Raw genomic sequence first — 9,668 nt, forward strand, 5'->3', positions numbered from 1 at the left:
CCTCCTCCCTGGGGCACGGACAACAGAAAAGTGGGTGAAGGGAGACGTTAGACAGGGCAAGATATGACAAAATAATTTATAAATTATCAAGGGCTCATGGGGGAGGGGAGAGGGAGGGGAAAAATGAGGACCTAATGCCGGGAGCTTAAGTGGAGAGCAAATATTTTGGGAATGATGAGGGCAATGAATATACAAATGTGCTTTACACAAGTGATGTATGTATGGATTGTGATAAGTCATATGAGCCCCTAATAAAACAATTTTTTTAAAAGGCAGTAACATTTTAAGTTTTATAATTTTAAATGTCAATATTTTTAACTATCTAGATTTAGGGATATCACTCAATAATGCTTACGATCAACACTATTAGGAAGAGTGACTTCAGTTAAGGGCAAGCATATACAAGCTATGTGCTTTGCAGTACTAGAGCCAAAAAAAAAAGTGAATAATCTACGTTCCCACCAACAGATGGATAGGTGAAATGTGGTATATACTTGATGGCACCTAACAACAGCGCACGCAATGGAATAAATACTGTTGTTAGATGCGATTGAGTTGGTAACAACCAATAGTGATGTATGCACAACAGAACAAAACACTGCCCAATCCTGTGGCAGCCCCACAATGGTTCCTATGCGTGAGCCCATTGCTGCAGCATCTATGCGAGCTTTCTCATTGAGGGCCCTCCTCCTTTTGCTGCCTTTCTCCTTTCTTTAGCAAGCATGAGATCCTCCAGGGACTGGTCTCTCCTGACATGTCCAAAGTTTGCAGGATGAAAGCTCCCTACCCTTGCCTCTAAGAAGCACTTTGACCCTACTTCTAAGGCAGATCTGTTTGTCGTTTTAGCAGTCTTTGATAATCTCAATATTCTTCACCAGTGCCACAATTCAAATTGATTCTTCTTTAGTCTTCCTTATTCAATGTCCAATTTTCTCGTGCACATGAGGCAGTTGAAAATGCCATGATTTGTGTCAGGTGCACTGTAGTCTTCAATGTAACATCCTTACTTTTCAGTAATGCAATTCAACCTTTGATTTCTTGACTGCTCCGTCCATGAGTATCTATTGTGGATCCAAGCAAGATAAGGTCCTTCACAACTTAAGTCCTTTCTACATTTATCATGATGTTACCTATCTGCATGTTACCTATCGATCCAGTTGTGAGGATTTTAGCCTTCTTTACATTGAGTTGTAATCCATACTGAAGGTTGCAATCTTTGATCTTCATCAATAAGTGCTTCAAGTCCTTACTTTCAGCAATTAAGATTGTTATTTGCTGTTAATAAACCTTCCTCCAAATCTAATGCCGAATTCTTCATATAATCCAGTTTCTCTGATGATTTGCTCAGCATAGAGATAGAATAATACATACAGTTTGCAGTGGGGTGCTCTTTGTTCAAACAGGGCAGAGACCAAGGCCTCCCATAGCTAAGACACCAAGCACCACAGAGTGGAAGACAGCAGGCACAAAACATCTGTGGGCAACAGAACTGTATTAACATTTCTGATCTTGATTTGTGGCTGTTCAAGTCACCGTCATCAGGTCAGTTCTGACTCATTAATATTAATAGACCTTCCTTCACTTCTCTTGTAGCATTCTTCATAATCTGGCTTCTCATATTTGCTCAGTGTAAGATTAAGTATGCTTCAAAGGGTTTAACCCTGATGCACACCTTTCCTGATTTTGAAACATGCAGTGTCCCTTTGTTCTGTTTGAACGACTGCTTCTTTGTCTATGTACAGGATGCACATGAACACAATTAAGTTTTAGAATGCCCAATCTCCTACAGTATTTACAATTGATTCTTGTGATCCACACAAATGCCCTTGCAGAATCAGTAACAACACAGGTAAACATCTTTCTGGTATTGTGTTTCAGTCAAGAGCCATTTGATGTCTCAGTAGTGACATCCCTTGTCAAAATATTTTAAAAAGTTAAACTATGAAATATGTAGTAATTTTATTGAAGCTTTGGGATTCCTCAGATTTCTTTTAAGATTTTCACATGATAGCTTTTGGTTTTAATTTTTTTTTAATATGTTGATTGCGAGGTCTGTCAATGGCGTCTGACCTGCGTTGAGAGTATAGAGTTCAAGACTTGTGTGCTTTAAGTGTTACCAGACAGGGACTGCAATTCTAGCTAAAACTTAAGGCGGAGTCTAAAATCATGCAGGTACTATAAATTGAAATCACCTATCTAGAATCATGCAGGTACTATAAATTGAAATCACTTATCTTTGAAAGAAAAAGTCTGAAATTAAATTTTCAATGGAGACTTATTTTCCTACCATTAAGAAAAGTTAAGCAAACTTTACCATTGTTCCCTTTTTCGCAGTTTTTACCGTACCGACTAACCTTTGCCCTTTCTTACCACTTTGCACGTCACGTGGGCAAACCTTGATTCTTGTCCTGCAGGTTTTAAGAATGCAGGCCGTTCGATTCTTGTGCCAGTGAGTCAGTTCTGATGCACAGCGAGCCTATCTATGGACAACAGAAGCAAACACTGCTCAGCTCTCCTCCGCCCTGCTGCGATCGAGATCGTGGTTGAAACCACCATTGTCAATCCATCTTGTCAAGGGTCTTTCTCTTTTTCGCTGCCCCGTCTACTTTACCAAGCATTTCCTTTTAATTAGGAAAAAAAAAATCAAACTCACTGCCCTGGAATCATTGCTGACTTGTGGTGACCCGCCTTGTATGTTCCCGAGACTTTACGGGAGTAGAAAGTCTCGTCTTTGCTCCTGCTGAGCTGCTGGTGGGTCCAGCTGCCCACCATGCAGATCAAAGCGTATCCTGTTAACTACTGCCCCAATTAGCAGAAAACTGCCCCCAGGATGTCAGCGTGTGAATCATACTCACCTCCAATATTTTTATAATTCCAGACCAAGAGTGACTTCTCTCACAGTTGCTAGTGAATGTCCCCACACCATACGTTTGTTAAAAGGAGCCCATGTGGTCTTTTATGTAGTACATGACACAAAGGAAAAAATGTTGCTACTGCATTTCCAGTTCATATATGCAGATTTACTCTTACCAGAATGTTTTAAGTACGTGTCCACCGACAGTGGATAGCTGTAGGTAAGTTCTCTCAGTGGTCCACGTCTTAGTCATTTTAGGGTGCCTTCCCAAAAAAAAGGCCCAATCAAAACGACTTCTTAAGGCAGTGGTTTTCAATCTTCCTAATGTCGTGAGCCTTTCATGCAGTTCATGTGGTGGTGACCCCCAACCAGTTATTTTCGTTGCTACTTCATAACTGTAATTTTGTTAATTATGAATCGGGCAATCCCTGTGAAAGGGTCGCTCGACCCCCAGGTTGAGAGCAGCTGTTCTAAGGGGATCAGCACAGCTTATATAATTCCTTGGGATATCGAAGGGCGATCTCAATAGATTTTCTCAGAGGACACATGATTAGAGTTTATTATAAGAAAATTAGAGACTGCTTTGGTGAGAAAAAGGCCAGGACAGCTGCTTTTTTGTTTTGTTTCATCACAAGGGACCTGTTTCTACTTTGAGGGTGGCAAGGGCTGTCCTATACGAATGTTCTTGTTAAGCATGACCTCATCCATCCTTCAGCCCTGAACTCTACCCCTTTTGTTTCCCACACAGCATGTAAAAGGAATGCAAGGATGCCAAAACTGCCACTTTGATGTGGCATAAATCAAGAGTGCAGTTGCTGTTGGGGGAGGGTTGAGAGATGGAATTATCACTTTCAGAAGTTGGATATACTGAGAAGCAAGATTCACATTTTGATCTTTTTAATAAGTTTTCGTGATTTTGTACCAATGTTTTTTGGTTTACCTTCCTATATTTGGAGCTGAACAAAAAAATCTAGAAAAACTTGAATCATGACAAGGCTATGTGACAACTACAGTAGCAAAGGGCCCCATCAAACAAGCAAAAAGCTGATTCCAAGATTATCATAATTTCCTAATATTCTAATTTTTTAGGTTTGAAATTTCTATCGACTTTTGTTTGAAGTCTAACATAAGAGCTACCTGCTTTTTACCTAAGCAATAGTATGAATTAACTCAAAGAATGAAATTAAGACAAAGTACTAGCTTTTTTTACCTAAGAAATCTTGTCTTTACCCACTCTTCAGTACCTATCCCCAGAATATCCTTAATATTTTGTGTAATATTATATACTTATTTGATGAACTCATTTATCCTTTCACTTTAATGCAAAGCAATGGTATTAGAACTTGTTTTAGGTGGGAAATAATTTAGCACTGTTCTGCCTATAATAATGAAAAAAACTTTTATTGCATGAGTCATTGAATAAAAGATAACTAAAACTTAATTCTTTTATAGTGTTTTTATTAGGATATTGTAAGTTAAGAAAGGTGGTTTTTTTATATTAGGTGTGAGGATGGGAAAGGATAACCAGCCACTAGGATGGGTGGGGAACCCTGGAGAGCACAGCAGGTGTGCAACAGCTTATTAATTGAACGAAAACTCTTCTCCGTATGGCACGGTCAACATCATGAAGGCTTGGGGGAAACGCTTTAACTATCTTTAGAATATAACCTTAGGGCTTACTTACAGTCAAAGGGTTAAGATTATTTTCAAAACAATTCTATTTTCAGGACAGAAAATAGGCCTAGTTAATCCTACAATGCGAGGTGGTTTTTTTTTCCACAGAGGCAGAAAATTGGTTTGAGTATTACTGCCATCAGTTGCTGAAAAATTAAAACAGTATACTTTGAATTCATTTATTTATAGGTAGACCACAGTCATTCAAAATCATGGAACGCAATATTAACATACAGAACAAGGTTGGGGAATTAGGTTGAATTGTATTCCATTATATTAATAAATATTTTGAAAGAGGCAAATGTAGACTTTTCAATGCTTCACTGACTAATGACACGTACACATAAGCATTTCTAAGTTAATCATCATACTGCTTGATTTTCAGGCTGAAAGATTATATACATTTCACTTACATTGCAGCAAATACAAAAGCATTTTAAACAATTCATGAATGCGCACTGTACTATGAGCAGAAGTTGATTCTACAGCATTCCCTTATTCGGCTGGCCTGCCTCTGGGCAAAAGACATGCTGAGTACCAGCAACCCCAATCATGAGAATTACCCACCACTGATGAAATAAGCCTAATATGCATGTATTATGAATAGAAATGATTTCTGAATGCCCAAATGAATGCTAGCCATATTTGACAAACTCTAAATTTCCCAGCTTAGTCACTAATTAGTTATGTGAAGTATTTAAATCCGTGATTCAGGGTTGTTTTCTTTTTATTCCCCGTGTTGAAAATGAGAATTGGACTCACTTTTGCTAAGTACCTACTGAATCCCAATATTTGTTTCTTCTTGCCCTGTGAAGTTTATCACATCTTTACAACACTAACTTCATCTTTTTAATTAACTTCTTTCCTAGCCTATGACTTTCCATTTCAAAACCTCGCATTCTTCAGCAAACCCCCTTTCACCTGTGTTTATAAATGCCTACAACAAAACTATATAGGCATGGAAGAAGGCCAGCCCTACTCAAGGAAGATTACAATCTAACTGGTTATCCAATTTAATACCAACTATTGTCAATCTTTCTTTGAAGAGTGTACTTCAACCCCTATATATAACCTACGCTGCTTCATCAAACATTTCCTACTTGTGTAAATTCCTAAACTTCTACCACGTGTGGAAAACATGACGAAATTCTTCACACATTTGGTCTTGATGTGATTTGGTTACACATTTTTATAATAGCCAAGTTATTTATTGTCTCTTAAAAGGCAAGGCATCAAAATTTGAAAAGGCAGTCTTACATTTCCTCGGATATTTTCCTGACTCACTACCACATTCATAATAACCTTCCCTGCAATCACTAGCGCAGATATATCAAAGGCCTTGGCAAGAAAATAATAAAGTAACAAGTTGTACAACCTAATTCATGCTAGACAAACAATGAAGTTAGTGGGAAGTGGATGCACACTTAGGTACACACACACACGCACACACACGCTTTACAAAATTGGGGAATACTGTCAATTTCAAATAAGCAATGATTCACGTAGGACTTTCATGCCAGAAGCCCCAATTCAGTCAAAATCACGATTTGTCAGAACCAGCGGCGCCACGAGTGTCCAGACGTAGAGCACAATGCCAATCCAACTGGAAGAGATCTTCACCCAGACAGCGGTCCACTGACTCTTCATCTCACGAGAAGGCTCATACCTATAGAAGGAAAGCAGAAAAGGGAGGGCAAGTGGTAGATGATTAGTCTTCAAGCTACTAAGTAACTTCAGTACTTAAGGAATCTTCCTATATAATTTGTGATAACAGATAAATCGTTGTTCCTCCAACACTGAGGCCTTGCTTTCCACACTATCTTAATAGCTGGCCTAAAGGTGGGGAAAAATTTATTTTCTTTAAAATTAACTAAAATACGGTGGCTTTGACACAGTTTACACAATACTCAAAAGACTATTTCTGGATTAACGGTTACTTACTAGAAGGCAGAGATATGAAATATGGCCTAAGCATATATAAGAAATTACTTTTACTAAAGCCATACCTATTCCAAGTGTATATAATGTCACCCCACATCATCAACACAGCTTATTAGATTCACACAATTAGTTCATGACACTTAACAAAAATTGTTTTTTAACCCAAAGTCTTCAAATCTACTACCTCACAGCCAATCTTACATTTTTAAGATTTGGTCCTATCTTTCTAAATATGCTCATGTACAGACATTTAAAAATATAGAGACTTTTGAAACAACTGATGGATGGGCTGTTAGAAGAGCTGTAAGAGCACCGATAAACTGATCACAAGGAAGTATGAAAAAGAAAAACGTGCAAGCCATATACTTAGTTCACTGCATCTTAAGCCAAATCTTTCCAGAATCAGTTGGAAAAAATAGTAATAAAAAAATCTCAAAAATGAAATCATATAAATTACTGCCTTCTTTTTGCCAGAAGATGACTGATGTCAGTTTGGAAGGGGCAGAGGTCCAACAGAAGCAGTCAAAGAAGGCATCTGGATGGATGGACTGTGCTCACAGCTCACTGAGAACTGTCCATGACAAAATTCAATAGAAATTGTGCAATGTCAGGAACAGGTTATGGTAATAAAGTTAAGTAAAAATAAATGTTATGCTGGGGCTAAGTTTAAAATTTTGTATTACTACAAGAAATAGGTTTATAAGATTGTCTATTTTAATCTTTGGGACTATTTCAATTTTTCTGTTATTATTTAAAGCACTTAGGCTGATCTCAGTATACACTTAGCTGAATATTTTGAAATTCACCAAAGAATAAAAAGCACTTCCCCTCCCCTCAGATTTTGTGATTAAAAAGTCCTAAAAATCCCCACATCCAAATTGTCCTGAAGTCTAAGTACCTGTACCAGTTGGTAAGGGTCATCATGATATAGAGCGAGGCCAGGAAAAGCATGAAGTGGAAGAAGGAGTAGCTGTAAGTGACACCATCTTTTTCGTTATCTACAGCTCGGTGAAGGTCATCTCCGTCCTCCAGTGAGCCATCACTTCTGGCTCCACCATCTTCTATTAATGCTGATTCATCACTTGTTAGCGTCAGTTTATTCACCTGACTATTGTTTGAAGTACGGATGCTGTATTTAAAAAAAAAAGGATTTAGGCAGAGAAGAAAAAAGGGCAATACCTTAGGAAATGAGCCGTATAACTGGATTTCTCTTTAAAAACAAAAGGAGAGTCATAGTTTTCCTTACCTTGAATAAAACACACACAATAAAAAGAGGATTAACCCTATAATTCCTTGAGCATGCCACCACTGGACAGATTGCCCATCCTTTGGAGTGGTACTTGTTGTGTTGTACCCAATGATGCTTAGTAGACTTGGATTACAGTTTGTTTCTATGAAATGAGAAATTAAGATCAAATTAAAATGTTAGCGCAATATGAAAAATAACGTTCTTTTCATGGCACAGAGTTCTTTTTAACACTTTATCAACAATACCTGTAGAAATGAAAGAGATTTTCTGGAAAGGGTCACAAGTCTATCAACAAAAAGTACTTGAAAAAGTTAAACCATTTAATTTTCAACTTTGTATGGTAGACGGCAGGAGGCTTTATATTCTTTTTTTTTTAATCATTTTATTAGAGGCTCATACAACTCAATCACAATCCATACATACATCAATTGTGTAAAGCTCATTTGTACATTCATTGCCCTCATCATTCTCAAAACATTTCCTCTCCACTTAAGCCCCTGGCATTAGGTCCTCATTTTTCCCCTCCCTCCCCACTCCCTCCTCCCTCATGAGCCCTTGATAATTTATGAATTATTATTTTGTCATATCTTGCCCTGTCCGACATCTCCCTTCACCCACTTTTCTGTTGTCCGTCCCCCAGGAAGGAGGTCACATATAGTTCCTTGTAATCGGTTCCCTCTTTCCAACCCACTCTCCCTCTACCCTCCCAGTATCACCACTCACACCACTGGTCCTGAAGGGATCATCTGCCCTGGATTCCCTGTGTTTCCAGTTCCTATCTGTATAGTTAAGTCCAATGAGATGTACACAATGGAAGGACACAGCTACTGCAGCAATGAACTCTATGGGATAGTTTGGGATTATGTTCGTCTGAACGTAGGTAATGATAACACAGATATACAGTGAGCCCTGGTGCCAGTGATTAAACACTTAGATGTTACTGAAAGGCTGAGAAATAGGTAAAATTTGGATGAAATTGGTAAAATTCAATTACTATCAAGAATAATATGCAGAAAAAAAAAAAAAAGAATAATATGCAGATACCCTGAATCATAACACACTGGCTTTTCTACCATATATTCTCACATTATAAACTTTGTGGAGTTTATCAATTTGCCAAAATATATTGTTTTAAGCAGCATGATAGTTTCAGAAAACAAAATTGCCATACTTAACCTCACAGCCACCCTATAAGACAGACTGGAACTACCTGTGCCTATGGGTTTCCAAGGTTGTAAATCTTCACAGGTACAGAAAGCTTCGTTTTTCTCCTGAGGAGCAGCCAAATGGGTAACCCACAACACAACGGGGCCTTACATACACTAGCAAATCACAATTGTTAGGATGCTAACAAATGGTTTTGGGAAATGACCCAGTAAGACATAATGACCGGTGCTTATACAAGTTTCTGTTATGTATTTGTCAAAAAAAAATTTAATGGGGTTAGTAAAGTATCTGCTCGCGTGTCCAAGAATTAATTTCCTCTAACAAAAAATCAATCAAGGTCTTGGGAAAATGATGTCTCTTTAACACCAACCAGGTAAGGCTAATCTTCAAAGCAAACACATTTTTAAGCATTTAGCTAGGAAAAAAAATACTAAAGAAGCATTCTCTAATAAAACAAAAAAAATGTACATAGACTTTTGAAGCTCCCTCACAGGTTACAATAGGAATTAAAAACTAGAAAAAAGCAATGTTAAAAAAGAATTAAGAGATTTGTCCACCAAGTGAAAACACTTGCAGAGTTTATAAACTCAGTGATGAAATTCAGATAAATTTCATGAATTTTTCCCTTTTTAAGAGAGGCTATCACCAATCACAATGATCGACACACAACCGCACACACCCCTCCCGGGGAAAGAACAGCGGACATCATGGGGAAGGGAGACAGTGGTTGGTGTGAGACATGGAAATAATAATTTATAATCTATCAAGGGGTTGTGAGGGTGG

At 38.0% G+C, this 9,668-nt stretch overlaps 1 protein-coding gene across 1 annotated transcript in view; it reads right to left on the minus strand.

Moving 5' to 3' along the window:
• Positions 1-4,693: 4,693 nt before the first annotated feature.
• Positions 4,694-9,668, minus strand: part of SERINC1 (serine incorporator 1) — a 23,365-nt gene continuing 18,390 nt past the window's right edge. The window contains exons 7-9 of the mRNA XM_045294302.1: positions 7,716-7,873; positions 7,368-7,598; positions 4,694-6,194 (exon numbers count right to left, since the gene is read on the minus strand). Of these exons, the coding sequence (XP_045150237.1) occupies positions 6,059-6,194; positions 7,368-7,598; positions 7,716-7,873 (525 nt within the window). The 3' untranslated portion in view covers positions 4,694-6,058. The remainder of the gene's footprint in view (positions 6,195-7,367; positions 7,599-7,715; positions 7,874-9,668) is intronic.

Source organism: Echinops telfairi, unplaced genomic scaffold (assembly GCF_000313985.2).
Source record: "Echinops telfairi isolate 266 unplaced genomic scaffold, ASM31398v2 ScPeMD7_3533;HRSCAF=4204_0, whole genome shotgun sequence".
In the NCBI taxonomy this organism is placed as follows: domain Eukaryota; kingdom Metazoa; phylum Chordata; class Mammalia; order Afrosoricida; family Tenrecidae; genus Echinops; species Echinops telfairi.